Here is a 15,666-nt window from a genome sequence, read left to right on the forward strand (position 1 = left end):
AGTTTGAGGCCAGCCAGGTAAGTGTAGCAATGCTATTCTAGGCCATCCAGGGCTACATAATGAGACCTGTCTTAAAAAACAAACAAAAAATGTGTTTGGTTCCTTGTAAGCCACATAATTTTGACATTTTTGAAAGACCACTAAAGGTCATTTCCTGGTTAAGAACAAAAGCAGTAAAGCTTTTCCAGCACAGGGTTTCTCAATTGGGTGCTGCTGGCATTTCAGACAGGACAATTCTTTGTTGTGCAGGGCTGTTGTATGCATTACAGGACATTTAGTTTCCCTGGCTCCTGCCCACTAAAATACCAGTATTGCCTACCCAACACCCCCAACATTGTCATAAAAACTCTTCCTTGACAAGGATGTCCAGCTTCTCACAGGCAGGTTTTCACATCCCTTTCTCTATTTGCAAAACAGTGAGACTCTACCTGAAGTATTATTGTATGAAGCAGGTCAAGTATTACCAATTTTCATTTTTTAAAAGAAAAGTCCATGTTTTGTCTGAGCATTTGCTCAGTGAAGAATTCTCATCTAGCATGTGCAAGACTCTAAGTTCCATTCCTAGCAGTAAAAATAAAATCCAAGTTTTTACAAGCTTAAAATTACTCATACTTATCTCTTGAAAAAGGTGTCTATATTGTGCTTAAAATCCATGTTTTTCTTCTTTCCCTTTCTCTCTTCTTCACTTCCCTCCTCTCTCCTTCCTTCTCTCTTTTTCTCCTTCTCTGTCTCTGAGACATACACACATATATAATAATAATTAAATGTGGCTATTTAGTGGCTGGCCATGGGAATAGAAGTCACAGATTAGATGTTTTCCTTTCTTAGAATTTCTAAAATGTATCAATGAAGTCCTTATTCCCATGAAGAGAACTATACTTTCTACCATTCATCTCAGCTGCCTGATGACTAATATTATTTTAGCATAGGAGAGGGTCTCTAAACTAAATATGTTTCATACACATTCTTTTCTGCTTTGAATTTATGACTTATGTAAGTTAGACTCTCTTAAAAGTTTCCACAGTGCTTTTGAGACTTTAGTATGGGATATAAATATTCCTTGAACCAAAAACTGTAGTGGAACTGTTATAGAATAGTTTGAGAATCTGGAGGCTTGGCCTGCATATTGGATTGCTGTTTATTTGCCAGATTGCTTTGTGTTTTCTTGGCATGTGTGTGTTGAATAACTCTTACATTAGCAATATACTTAAGAAAAAGAAAAATTAAGATGTTTTCTTTAAAAATGTTTTAAGCCAGAGCTTGAGGGGTGAATGCCTTTAACCCCAACATTTAGGAGCCAAAGATAGGGGATCTCTGTGAGTTGGAGGACAGCTTGGTCTACATAGAGGATACGTTGTCTCAAAAAACAAGACAAAACAAAGTTTTAAGACTGTAAGAAAACTCAGTACTCAGAAAAAGTATTTGTTGGGTACCAAAGAGACCTGGGACAAGTCTTGAGACCTGACAGTCTTATTATAAATAGCAAATTACCTTAAAAGTAAGTTTATTCTTTTTGAGACAGGGCCTCATATTATATGTGTTGCACGAGACTGGACTTTTAAAAATTTGTGTGTCTGTGTTCATGTATTGGAGTATGAGAGAAGGAGGGAAAAAGAGTGTGCAGGTGTTCATGGATGTTTGTTGAATAGTGTGTGTGTGTTCATTCTTGTGGAGATAAAAGGACAATTTGTGGTAGATGATTCTTTCCTCTATGTGGGTTCCAAGGAGCCAGCTCAGGTTGTTGGACATGATGGCTTGAATTCTCTTGACAGCTTGCAAAGTTATTTCTTAATAAAAAGAAATAAAACAAACATAAATTAGAATTCTCTTTTACTTTCATTCCACCTCTCATTTTTTTCCCCTATCAAAGCAGCTGCTGTTATGAATTTAGTTTCTATATTAGTGATTTTGTTTTGTTTTTGTTTTTTGTTGCTGTAGACGGGTACCTCACAAAAAGCAACTTAAAGGAAGAATTTATTTTGGCTTACAGTGTGAAGGAACCCTGTTCATGATGGTAGGAAGGCATGGTGGCAAGTGGCTCTGTAACTGGGAGCTGTCTACTCACATCTCTTTAAAGAAGCAGAAGAAGAACACCGACACTCATGTGGTTTTCTACTTTGTTCTTTGTTCAGACTCCAGCTCGTGTGTGTATTCTAGCTGTGTTTTTCTCTCTTAGTTAATCCTCCCTGGGAAAGCTCTCACAGACATATCCAAAAGTGTGCCTCATTAATGTCCCAGGGATCTCAGAATCAAGTTGACAACTAAAATGAACTATCACAGGTTCATTCTTTATCAACTTGAACCCAAAGGTTCTCAACCTTCCTAACACTTCAATACAGTTACTCATGTTGTAGTGACCTTAACCATAAAATTATTTTAATTGCTATCTCATAACTATAATTTTGCTATTGTTAATGAATTGCAAAGTAGATATTTTTGGAGGAAGAGGTTTGCCAAAAGGATAGCAGCCCACAGGTTGTTGTCTCTCTTTCTGTCTCTTTCTTTTTAACTGGATCTTGTAGCCCAGACCTTTAAAGTCATCATGTAGCTGATTTTTCAAGTGCTGGGATTATAGGTGTGTATAGGTCACGTTTTAACTGTGAGGACTTATAACATCAAGAAAAAAACTACTTTTTTCTCCCCCCCAAGACAGAGTTCCTCTGTAGCTTTGGAGCCTGTTCTGTAGACCAGGCTGGCCTCCACCTCACAGGGATATGCCTGCCTCTGCCTCCTAAGTGCTGGGATTAAATAAAGGTGTGCACCACTACCACCCAGCTTCTAATATACAATGACTCAAAGCAAGCATTCACATTCCAAAAGGAAAAATATTGGCTCAAGGCAGGACCAAAACCTAGCAGCACAAATATCAAACCATGTAGTTCTGTGACTCCTTGTGACATTATCTGGGCTCCAGTGTACTTGGATAGCCTTAACCCTCCAGTTCTGCTTACAGTATACACAGCCTTCCTCTCGGGTAAGCTGTACTCAGTACCTACAGCTCTCTTTGGTAGGTATCTCATATTTCTGGCGTCTGCAGTATCCTTGAATCTCCACTGTAAGTTAGACTTCTCCTTTGTCATGCACAAACCATTCAGTATCCCCATGCACAGAATCCAAACCTGCTACATGTTGCATGGCTTCAGCAACTCTGCCATTTTAGTGCCAGCCATCATGACCTCTCTTGTATCTTGCATGCCTGAAAAATCAGCACCATGTTGGCAATGCCAAGTTCTGCCAGCTCAAAATGTAGCCAGGAAGGCTGGTCTTGTTGACACACACCTCTAATCCTAGCACTATGAAGGCAAAAGAAGGGGTATCTCTGTGAGTTTCAGGACAGCCTTCGCTACACAGAAAAGCCCTGTCTCAAAAAACCCAAAACAGAGGAGACAGAAAGAGAAGAGAAGAGAGGGGTGGGGAGGGGAGAGGAGGGAAGATTAGGGGAGAGGGGAGAAGAGAGGAGAGGAGAGGGGAGAGGGAAGGAAGAGGAAAGGAATGAGTGGTGGCACATGCCTTTAATCCCAGAGGAGCAGGGGCAGGCATTCTCTGAATTTGAGGCCAGTCTAGTCTACTAATGTAGTTCCAGGACAGCCAGAGCTGTTACATAGAGAAACCCTGTCTTGATCTCCCCCCCCCCACACCCCAGAAAAAGAGAAGAAAAGTAGCCAGGCCCCCCCTAGGGACTATCATTGCATCCTCTGTGTCCTTTGTGGCTGAACATGGGAAAACAGTTTCTCGGGCAGCCATTTTCCAATAGGGCGCCCTGAAAGCTCTGTCTTCTTGGACGCTGTCACATGAAATTTACTGTTACACCTTGGAGCTCTCAATGGGTGGTGTCTTATTTCCTGTTGTGCTAGTGCAAAGTCTGAAGTGCCTCCATAGTGGTGTTAGCCTTTAACTTACAGCTGCTGTGTCTCCACCTGCCCAGCCTCACTTTAATTGGGTTCAGGTTCCTTTCCTTTCCTTACTAAGCTGTACATTTCTATCCATAACTTTGACAGGGTTCATGCTATACACTTTTTTTTTTTTTTTTTTTTTTTTGCCGAAGTGCACATTTTTTCATGTCTTTCTGTTCTCCCCCCCCCCACAGTACATCTGGGTAAATACTGTAAGCAATAACTGTGCCATAGCTCTTTTTTTGTATTGTCTTGAAATTTCCTTCTTTAAACAACTTAGCCCATTATTTTTAAATTAAATCTCACTTCAGTTTTCAGGATACGGTCAGAAGCACAAAATAGAAAGTGAATGGCTTCTAGCTCAATTGCCTGTAGCCCTCCTCTCTGAATCCTCGTAGTCTTCACTGTCCACATTTTTACTGGCATTCTGGTCTAAGTGCCTATCAGAATGAGTTGGTTTAAAACGTTTTAGGGTTTCTCTAACCTTGCAGCTCCAAACTCTTCAACATTCCTCCCACAAACCAGCCCAGAAGTTGTATGATCAAGTTTATTTTAGCAGTGGCCCTACTTTTTTTCCTATGCCAGTTTTCTGTAATATTTCCTTTCCAGGTGCTCTGATTAAGTTCCTGACAAAAGTCTTTTGAGGGAAGAAGGGTTATTTTGGCTTGAAGTTTGAGGGGATATTGTCCACGATGACAGGAAGGCTTGGTGCCCTTGTTCTGTTGTGTCAGGAGCATGAGGCTGCTGGTTCACATATCAGTGAACCAGGAAGCAGATAAAGGTAGTGCTCTGCTCATTTTCTCCTCCTTCTCTTTATTCAGTCCAGGATCCCAGCCCATGACTTGGTGCTGCCTACATTCAAGGGCAGTCAGTATTCCCACCCACCAGGTAATCCCTTCTGGAAGAGTTCACACATACCCCAAAGTGTGCTTCATTGGTCCCTAGGCATTTCATAGACCATTCGAGTTTGGCAATTAAAATTAAGCATCGCAGTGTCTTTATAACTCATACTTCTCAACATTCACTATAAACAATGTATTGTTAGGCAATTGTTTTGACATGAATTGCATGTTTACTATTTGTCTAATCAATAATCATTGTATGACTTAAATTAACTAATACATACATATGCTATATGTATAATTATAGCCACTGTTTTTGTTTCTTTTTCACAGATGAGGACTGGCCATGCAACAAGGCTAATTATATCTAGGTTCATATAACTACAAGTTAGGGAGCAGCAAGGATTTGAACTTGAATTGCTTGCTTGCTTTGAAAACCATAAGGCATATTACTATGATAAACACAGAGTATACCAAGTGAATTTCCTTTGTTACCTCTTTTAAGCATGTCCTCCTTTGTTATGAGTTGTTTTCCCACCAGCCTGATCTCATAGCCGTGCCAGCCCCAAATAACACACAGAGGCGCTGTATTAGATATAAAACTGTTGGCTTGTTATTAGTGTTTCTTATTGGCTAGCTCTGTCTTAAATATTAACCCATTTATATCAATCTAAGTATTTCAACATGGTCTTGGCTTACCAGAGAGAGGGTCCAGAGTTCTGCTCTCTCCCGTCTTCCACGTTGAATCTCCTCCTACCTCTCCCCGAATACTCCTTCTCCTAGTCCCACCTGTCTTGCTTTCCTATTGACCAACAGTGCTTTATTCATTAACCAGTACGAGAAACATATTTACAGAATGACATCTCCCACCAGACCTCAAACTTGCTCTGTAACTGGCCTTGAAATCCTGAACTTCCTGTCCTCCACGTTTAGATTACCAGCATGCATGTAAAATATACCTGGCTCTTTTTAATTTTATTATTACTATTTGAGCAGATCTCACTCCTATGCCTGCCCAACTTCCTATGTAGCTGAGGCAGGCCTTGTTTTATTTGTTTGAAACATGCTTGCTATATAGCACAGGCTAGCCTTGAATAATACATGGCCCACATTTTTCTTAGCCTTTCTAGTGCTGAAATTGTGTATAAATGCTTCTCTTCCTGGCTAATTGTGTGTGCTGGTTACTCTTATATCAAATTGATACATAAACCACCTGTTATCTTAAAGGAAGGAAACTTACTTGAGAAAAAGCTTCCATAAGATACAGCTGTAAGGTATTTTCTTCGTTATTGATGGGGGATGGTCCAGTCCATTGTGAGTGGTTCATCCATGGGTTGGTGGTCCTGGGTTCTATAAGAAAGGAGATTGAGCAAGTCATGGGGAACAAGCCAGTAAGCAGCACTGCTTCATGGCTTCCTTCATCAGCCCCTTCCTTCAAGTTCTTGCCCTGTTTGAAATACTTCCTTGTTACGAGCAGTTTTTCCATCCAACTGCCTGGTCCCACAGCCGCACCAGCCCCAAATAATACACAGAGACGCTCACTGTATTAGATACAATGCTGTTGGCCTGTTCCTAGTGTTTCGTATTGGCTAGCTCAGTCTTAAATATTAATCCATTTCTATTAATCTGAGTGTTTCCACGAGGTCTTGGCTTACTGGAGAGAGGGTCTGGAGTTCTGCTCTCTCTGTCCTCCATGTTTAATCTCCTCCTAGCTCTCCCCGAATCCTCCTCCTCGCCTAGTCCCACCTATCTTGCTTTCCTATTGGCCAACAGTGTTTTAATCATTAACCAATACGAAAAACATATTTACAGAGTGACATCTCCCATCACTTCCTGTCCTGACTTCCTTTGGTGATGAACAACAAAGTGGAATTGAAAATTAAATAAAACCTTAATGCCCTAACTTGCTTTTTGCTCATAGTATTTGGTTGACGCAATAGAAATCCTAAGACATTGTGTTACCAAAAACAAAATGAACCCCCAAACTTTTCTCCCTCTTGAAAAATGTAGTGGTATATGGATATTATTTCAGCACTCCAGAGGCTGAGGCAAGAAAATATGAAGCTTGAGGCCAGCCTGGGTCAATCGGTCTTTCCTTCCTTCTTTTTTTCTCTCCCTCCCTTCTTCCCTCCCTCCCTCCCTTCCTCCCTCCCTCCTTTTCTCTCTCTCCTAACCCCCTTTCTCCCTCTCTCATCTTTTTGTTTGTTTGTTTGTTTTCCAGGCAGGGTTTCTCTGTGTTAGAGCCCTAAGCTGTCCTGGAACTTGCTCTGTAGACTAAGCTGTCCTCAAACTTGAAGAGATCCACCTGCTTCAGCCTCATGAGTGTGCTACCCAGCTCATTTGTTTATGTCTTGTATTTTCATTTTCTTGTCTATATAATTTGTTTCTCCAGATTTAAAAGTAGATGACTGTACTTGGTGAGCCCTTCTGGCTGTAAAATTTAATGTTTTATTCTTGTAACATTAAATTTTTTGTTATGTTGGTCTTTTTGTTTTTTGTGTTTTGAAACAGGGTTTCTCTGTGTAATAGCCCTGGCTGTCCTGGAACTCACTCTGTAGACCAGGTTGGCCTCAAACTCACAGAGATCTGCCTGCCTCTGCCTCCCGAGTGCTGGGATTAAGGGTTTAGGCCACCACCGCCTGGCAGGATCACAGGATTTTGAAACAGTGACAATATGGTTACCTGATCTCTGTGCAATGGGCATAATATTCCTTATCAAGAATGATTTGTCAAAAGACAAAGCTCTCAGACTAAGTGTAATCTCTGTTCCTCGTTTATAGCCTCAGATCATGCTTTTACAGTTTGATTTCTGCAAGAGGGATGGCTGGCTAATGAATGATGGATTGCTATTTTGTTATTTAGAATGTAGTCTATAAGGCTAAAGAGATGGTTTAGTGGTTAAGAGCATATGTTGTTCTTGCACATGTCCTGGGTTTGGTTCCAAGTACTCAGATGATGGTTCATAACTGTCTCAGTTAGGTTTCATTATTGTGATAAAGAATTGATCAAAAGCTTTGGACAGGAAAGCATTTGTTTCAGTTTACAGTTCTATATCACAGTCCATCACTGTAGGAATTCAGGACAGGAACCTGGAGGCAGGAGCTGGTGCAGAGGCCATGGAGGGGTGCTACTTACTTGCTCTCCATGACTTGCTTTTTTATAGAACCTAGGACTACCTTCCTGCCCAGGGATGGCAACACCCACAATAAGCTGGGCCCTCCCATATAGTCAGTAATTAAGAAAATACCCTACATACTTGCCAACCCAGGTACATTTTATGGAGGCATTTTCTTAGTTGATTGTCCCCTTTTCCAAGTGACTCTAGCATGTATCAAGTTAACATAAAACTAGCCATAACAAGCTGGTGGTGCACACCTTTAATCCTAACACTCTAGAGGCAGAGGCAGGCAAATCTCTGAATTCCAGGACAGCCAGTGCTGTTACACAGAGAAACCCTGTCTCAAAAAATCAAAACCAAACCAAACAACCTCCTCTGGTATCAGGAATTACAGACAATTTTGATATTACCATGTGGGTGCTAGGAATTAAATCCCAGTCCCCTGGAAGAGCAGTCAGTGCTCTTAACCACTGAACCATCTCTCCAGCCCCGAAATAGATAAATCTGAAAATTTTTTTGTTTGTTTTGTTTTTCCAGACATCGATTCTCTGTGTAGCCCTGGCTGTCCTGGAACTCACTCTCTAGACCAGGCTGGCCTCAAACTCAAAGATCTACCTTCTTCTGCCTCTTGATGCTGGGATTAGAGGCATGTATTACCATAGATGGGCTTAAAAATACCTTTTTTTAAAGAAAGTAATCTATGATTTTTATGTACAGATTCCCTTTGTGTGTGTCAATGTTTTGAGAGAGAAGACATAGGAGTACTATTTAGATTTGGAAAGCAAGAAGTAGAATGCAAAAGGAAATAAATATTTTTCCATTGAGATTTTGTTTTCATGTAGTCATTAATGATTTTAGTAAAATGTGTTTTTTTTTTTTTTTTTTTTTTCTTCTGTAGTGTCACACTGGAAAAGAAGTAAAACTGAATAAACTATGAGTGGAGTTCCTTCTTAAGAGAAGAAGTAATTGTTGAGATTATGGATCGGAGCAAGCGGAACTCAATTGCAGGATTTCCCCCTCGTGTGGAGCGTCTGGAAGAATTTGAAGGAGGTGGTGGAGGGGATGGGAACACTAGCCAAGTGGGAAGAGTTTCATCATCTTCATATCGTGCAATTATTAGTGCCTTTTCCAGACTGACAAGTTTGGATGACTTCACCCGCGAAAAAATAGGATCTGGGTTCTTCTCTGAAGTGTTTAAGGTGAGTGGTGGTCTCAGCTTACTTCATTGATTTTTCTGATGGTCAGAATCACTACAGAGTTAATAGTTGTTTATGGTGTTTTGTTTGTTACTGCTTTTTAGAGATAGGGTCTCTCCAAGTAACCCAGGCTGGCTTTGAGTTCACAGAGATCCACCTGCCCCTACTTCTATGTGTTGGGATTACAGTTGTGTACCAACCACCACACTTTCACTGGTTCTGCCGCAACCTTCTGAGGCTAGGGTTATATAAGCTGTGAACTACCACATATGATTTAATATTTTGAGAGACCTCATTCATATATGTACCTTCTAACTGGTTTTTTTGTTTTTTGTTTTTTTTGTTTTTGTTTTTTTTGCTTTTAATTGTTACAATATTGGCAATGGAATCCAGGGCCTTGTATGTGCTAGGCAAACATTCTGTCACTGAACTACCTATATATCCCCCTCCTTGTGGAGTGTATGTGTGTATATAAGTTTGCAAGCATGAGTGTTCTGGCTAGCCTCAAACTTACTGTATAGACAGGGCTGGCTTTGAACTTAAACCGACTCAAATCTGTTTCCTAAATGCTGTGGTTACTAGAGTACACTACCATATCTGATCATGTCATGTTTTAAAATGTTCTATTTTTGTCCTTCATTGAGCATATAATTTTACTATAATTGAATATATTTATCTTAAATTTTATGTGTATGGCTATTTTGTTTGCATGTGTCTGTACACCATGTGCATGTCTGGTGTTCATGGAAGCCAGAAGAGGGCATTAGATACCCTGGGACTGGAGTTACAGACAATTGTGAGCTGCCATGTGGGTTGTGGGGATCAAATCTGAGCCTTCTGGAAGAATAATAGCAAGTGCTTTTAACTGCTGAGACATTTCTCTGGCCCCAAACTTATTTTTTAAAAATTACATTCATATGCACTTTGGTTTGAATATGGTTTGTACCTTCCAAAATGCATGATAAAGTTTAATCAAATCCATTCTAAAGTGTCTGTGGTGTTTAAGAGGTGTGGTTTTAGAGGTGACCAAGATTATATAAGTCACAATATAGGGTCCCCTACTGTTTGTTCTGCAAAAGAAAGACCAGAGAATGCACATATGTTCCTGTGATATCCTGCACTGCTTTAGGACGTTGCTAGAAAGAAAGCAAGCCTCTTGAGCCTGAATTAGACCATGAGCCCAAATTTTATTCCTTTTCTTCTTCCTATTCCTCCCCCTTTTGTTCTTTAGACAGGCTCTCACTGTGTAGTTTTGGATGGCCTGGAACTCATAGAGACCTGCTCTGCCTTAACTTCCTGTTTTATTATTTGTGTGTGTGTGGGCCATGAATTAAATGCATGTACTACTATGCAGGGCTCCACTTCATTTATTATTATTACTGTTTATTTTCTTTTTTGGCTTCTTTTTGGACTTCATTTTGAGTCATTATCCTATCTATTCATATATCAGTATACATTGTTATAATAATTTAACCTTGTGGCTTTGACATTTGGTTAAGTTAGTTCTCTTTTGTACTTTTTGAAGAATTTTCTTAGTATTCTTTCCTTCTTTTTTTTTTTTTAAGGTTTTATTTTTGAAGAAGTATTGGGACTTGAAAACAGGCCTTGTACATGCTACACAAATGTTCTACCATTGAGCTACTCCAGCTCCCTTTTTTTGGTTTGTTTTTCAAGACAGGGTTTTTCTGTGGTTTTGGAGGCTGTCCTGGAACTAGCTCTTGTAGACCAGGCTGAACTCACAGAGATCCGCCTGCCTCTGCCTCCCGAGTGCTGGGATTAAAGGTGTGCACTACCTGGCCTCAGCTTCCTTATTTTCTATGTGAATTTTAGAACTAATTTCTAAGAACTGGCTTTTGCTATATTGAGATTGCATTTGTAGATTAACTTAGGCACAGTTAATAGTTTTTAAAATGTAATTTTTCTTTTTCTTTTTTTAATTTTGTCTGATAGAATCTTATATAGCCTAGGATAGCCTCAAACTCCCTAAGTAGCTTAAGATGACCTTGAACTTCTGATTTTCCTGTTTCTACCTTCCAAATGAATTACAAGCATGTGCCACCAAGCCTGCTTGAGTGCTTTTTTTTTTTTCTGTGTGTGTGGGGGTGGGAGTGGGGGTGGGGTGGGGTTGGAAATAGAGTTTCATTTTATAGACCAAGCTAACCATAAAGATCTGCCTTCTGAATACTGAGTTAAATATGTTATGTTATGTCCTTTCATTTAAAAATATATTTATTTGTTTACTTATTTTTTGGATTTGTGTCTGGGAAGGCCAAAGAAGGTGTTAGATCCTCTGTGAGCTTCCTAATGTGGGTGCTGTGAATTAGACTCTAGTCCTCTGCAAAAGCAAGAACTCTTAGCAGTGAACCATCTCTCTAGTCCTAGACTGACTTTATTTTAAATGTTGAGGTTTGTTTGTTTGTTTTTAGATAGTTTACTGGATCTAAGTTTTGCAGTAATTTTATTTTTTAATGTATGCCTGCAGACCGGAAGAGGACATCCCATTGTGAGCTGCCATGTGAGTGTAGGGGATTGAACTCAGGGCCTCTGGAAAAGCAGCCAGTGTTCTTAATCTCTGAGTCATCTCTCCAACCCCTGCAATAGATTTTAAAGTTGACTTGCTTTGGTTTTTCAGCTTGCTAATCATATGTGAATAATGATACATTTATTTTCTACTTTCATACTTTAATAATGTTTTTCTTAGCAAATTGTATTGATTTAGGCTTCCTGAACATGTTTAAAATAATGGCTTTTGACATCTTTGTCTTATTCCTGACTTTAATGGGAATACTTGTGTTTTCAGTTAAACATGCTATGCAATTCAGAGTCTAAGATAGATATCCTTCATTCTTTTTTGATTTATTTATTTTATGTGTATGTTTTTTTTCTGCATTATATGTATGTGCCGCATGTGTATACTAAGTGTCTGTGAAGATCAGAAAAGGGCATTAGGGCTCCAGAAACTGGAGTTATGTCAGGTTGTGAACCATCATGTGGGTGCTACTAACCTAACTCTGGTCCTCTGGAAAAGCAAGAAGTGCTCCAAAATGCTGAGCCATTTTTTTTGGTCCCTATCTTCAAAATCTTAATAACAACAACAACAAAAAAAATCTGGGCTATTGAGATTGCTCAGCAGGTAAAGGCCTTGCCAGCAAGCCTGACAATCTTTCTTTGATTCCTGAGACCCACATCGTAAGAGAGAACTGATTCCCACAAGTTGTCCTTTAATGCCCATACACATGCCATGGAAAATGGGTATATGTGCATGTGTGTGTACACACACACAATCGATAAATAAATATAATAAAAAAATTATTTAGTGATGCAAACCTTTAATCCCAGCACCAGGGAGGCAGATGCAGGCAGATCGCTGTGAGTTCGAGGCCAGCCTGGTCTATAGAGTTCCAGGACAGCCAGAGTTACACAGAGAAACCTGTCTTGAAAAAAACAAAAGCAAAATAAAAAAAGCAAAGAATTCTGTTTTGTTGTTGTTGTTTTTTCGAGACAGGGTTTTTCTGTATTATTTTGGAGCCTGTCCTAGAACTCACAGAGATCCATCTGCCCCTGCCTCCTGAGTGCTAGGATTAAAGGCGTGCGCCACCAATGTCCAGCAAAACTCGTTTTTAAAAGCATTTTTTTTTTTATTAAGAAAGGATAACAAAGATATTGAAATAAAATGTTTGAAAATACAAAAATGAAACCCTGAGTTTTGTTCCTGAGTATACAGACATAGAAGGGGGAAAAGATAGGTAGATGTTGGAGCTGGGGACGCAGCACAATGGTTGGATACTTGTTTAGTATATAAGGTCTTGGCTTTGATTTCTAGGACTCAGGGAAAAAGAAAATGTTGAATTTTGCCAACTGCCTTTTCAGAGTCTGGTTGTGGTAATTTTAGGTATTATCAGCTTGTTACCTGGGTCAGTGAGTATCAGATACTTGGTCAGGTGTTACTACGGATGTGCTAGAGTGCATTTATTTATTTATTTATTTATTTATTTATTTGTGTATTTATTTACTTCTTTCTTTATTATTTGATTTTTTTTTTTCCCCCTCAGACAGGGTTTCTCTGTGTAGCTTTGGAGTCTGTCCTGGAGTGCACTATAGATCATGCTGGCCTCGCACTCAGAGATCTGCCTGCCTCTGCCTCCTTAGTGTTCTAGGATTAAAGCCTTGTACCACCACCACCTGGTTTAGAGTAGCTTTCTTAACGTTGATAGCCTTCATCTGATCATTTGAAAATCGGAAAAGAACAAAAAGGCTGACCTGGCAAAAGAGAACTCCTTCCTTCCTGATTGAGCTAAGATAATCATCTTTTCCTGTCTTTGGAATGCAGATAAAAATGCAGCTTTTCTTGGGCTTTGAGCCTGTAGCTGTTTGAAAAAACACTATTTCAAGCAAGAAGCACAGAGTAGGGACCCATAGGGGCTGAAATCACGTAAACTCTCATCATTTATCTTTAGCATGCTTCTTAATTCTGTATGTCCTGGTTTCTTGTATTTGTTTTTTTACTCTTGAAGAGGTAACCATTGGGGGATGGAGTCCTGTGCGGGTATATCTCCAGTGAACCAAGGACTTCATACCATAGGCTCCAGCTCCTGATTTTCTTAGGCTGGCCCCAGTCCTGCCGTGTAGCCATGGATGACTTTGACTTCTTGATCTTCTTGCCTCCACTTTCCCAGTGCTGGGATTATAGAATTGAGCCACCAGATCTGTTTTATTTTCTAAATAAGTAAATCATTTATGAGGCATTTATTCATTATTTATGTATACTTGAAAGAAGAATTGTATACAGTGTTTTCTGTTCTCTGTTAACAAGATTATGAAAAGAGGGTCTAAAATATTTATGAATCAAAACACAACTGGGTTATACATGAAATACAATGAACACTAAATCTATATACAGCTGTGCTATGAGACAGAGATGGTTTTTACTCATGTTTCTATTATCAAGACAATTTAACTTATCTCTTGAGAAAACAAGCCAGTGTTGGGTCATGAAAACCCATGTCTGTTATTTTTAGCCTGTCTCTTAGTTTTTTTGTTTTTTTTTTTCTATCCCCCATTTTTTTTGTTTTCTGTGCCTGAGTATTGAAGAGGTAACAGCTTGAGGGGATGTCAGCAATATATCAGCTACAGAGGACCCCATTAGTTCTTAATAAAGACTAAGATCGTTTCCTGAAACATCTGTTCAGGTAGCTGTTGCCCCCTTGTAATCCATCTGTGTGAGCAGCAAGTGTGGATTTTACAGCATGATTGGTCAAGAAGGCCGACAATGGAAAGGAGTGTGGTGGACACCCAAAGACCACAGTGGTCACGTTGCATACAGTGTTAATTTATTTTTCATGGCTGCTTTGTGCCATGAAACTGAGCAGTTGTTAGAGACCACAAGGCCTCAGGGCTCTATTATAATTACTGTCTGATCCCAAACAGAAAGTTTGCCAACCCATGATTTAATAGCTATAGTGTATGGCTGAGTGGAAGTTAGATTTTAGTTTTGATTATAAAGTGCCAATGGTTATAGAACCTTAGTAGGGTAAATGGAACATCAATGACAATGAAAAGAAATATTTGACTTCAGATACAAGTTACATAGGCAATTTAATGACCTTCAGCTGCCCTAAAGAGAAAGAAAAACTGGGAGGGGAATGGTGGCAAGCTATGTTGCCATATGCCTTAATCCCTGCGCCAGCACTCAGGAGGCAGAGGCGTGTAGCTCTTGGGGAGTGTAGACTAATGTGTATTTTTCTAAAATAATTCAGTTTTGCAATTTAAGATCCTGCAGACATTGTTAGCAATAAGCCTTCCTTAATTTTATTACCTACTTAGGTTAGACTGCCCTTTGTTTAGATCTAAAGTCTGCTCTATAGAAGTAACTCTCTCCAAAGTTCTGAGTAGCTCAGACTACAGACTTATACCAGTGGGCCCTCTCTGACTTTTTTTTTAATGGTTCTTCAGTATCTAGTACTGCTCTGTCACCTAGAGAGAATGCATTAGGTATTTGTTGCATAAGAGAAGACATTTATGTATGCATTTTGTGTGTGTGTATATACATACATTTACATAATAGAAAGAGAATCCAGAGACTCACTGTCTGGATCTCAACTGCCACTATAAAGTTTCTAACATTGGTCAAATTGCTTGACTCTGTTTCCATTTCTTTATCTGGAGATCTTATTTCAATCAAGCCTGATAACCTGAGTTTCATCTCTGGGATTTGCATGATGAAAGGAAAGAATCAACTCCTGCAAATTGTCCTGTAATATGCACACATGGGCTGTTGCATACACATGTGCTGCCCTGCCAGTAAATACATAAATGTAATTGTTAACAATTAAAAAGCAAATGAAATAATACCTGCCTTATGGAGCTGAAGATATGCTAAGATAGTATATGTAAAGGACAATGTCTATATATAACAGCCTATTTAAAATCTACTTGTTAATTCTTTCATATGTCTAAGAACTATTCCGTTCTTTGTGCTAGATACTATGCTAACTTTTATATATTATCTTGTTTAATATCTACAACAATCTTGTAAATAGTGTCACTTCCATTTTTATTTTATTTATTTATGTATTTATTTTTAGTTTTTGGAGACAGGGTTTCTCTGTATAGCCTTG

At 39.3% G+C, this 15,666-nt stretch overlaps 1 protein-coding gene across 4 annotated transcripts in view; it reads left to right on the plus strand.

The window, feature by feature from the left end:
• The window catches only part of Tesk2 (testis associated actin remodelling kinase 2), a 96,225-nt gene that overhangs the window by 18,250 nt on the left and 62,309 nt on the right, over nt 1–15,666 (plus strand). For all 4 annotated transcript variants that reach the window (XM_051188543.1, XM_051188544.1, XM_051188541.1 and 1 more), the window contains exon 2: nt 8,752–9,052. In XM_051188543.1, coding sequence (XP_051044500.1) covers nt 8,831–9,052 — 222 coding nt within the window. In that variant the 5' untranslated portion in view covers nt 8,752–8,830. The remainder of the gene's footprint in view (nt 1–8,751; nt 9,053–15,666) is intronic.

This window comes from Phodopus roborovskii, unplaced genomic scaffold, assembly GCF_943737965.1.
Source record: "Phodopus roborovskii unplaced genomic scaffold, PHOROB, whole genome shotgun sequence".
NCBI lineage: Eukaryota > Metazoa > Chordata > Mammalia > Rodentia > Cricetidae > Phodopus > Phodopus roborovskii.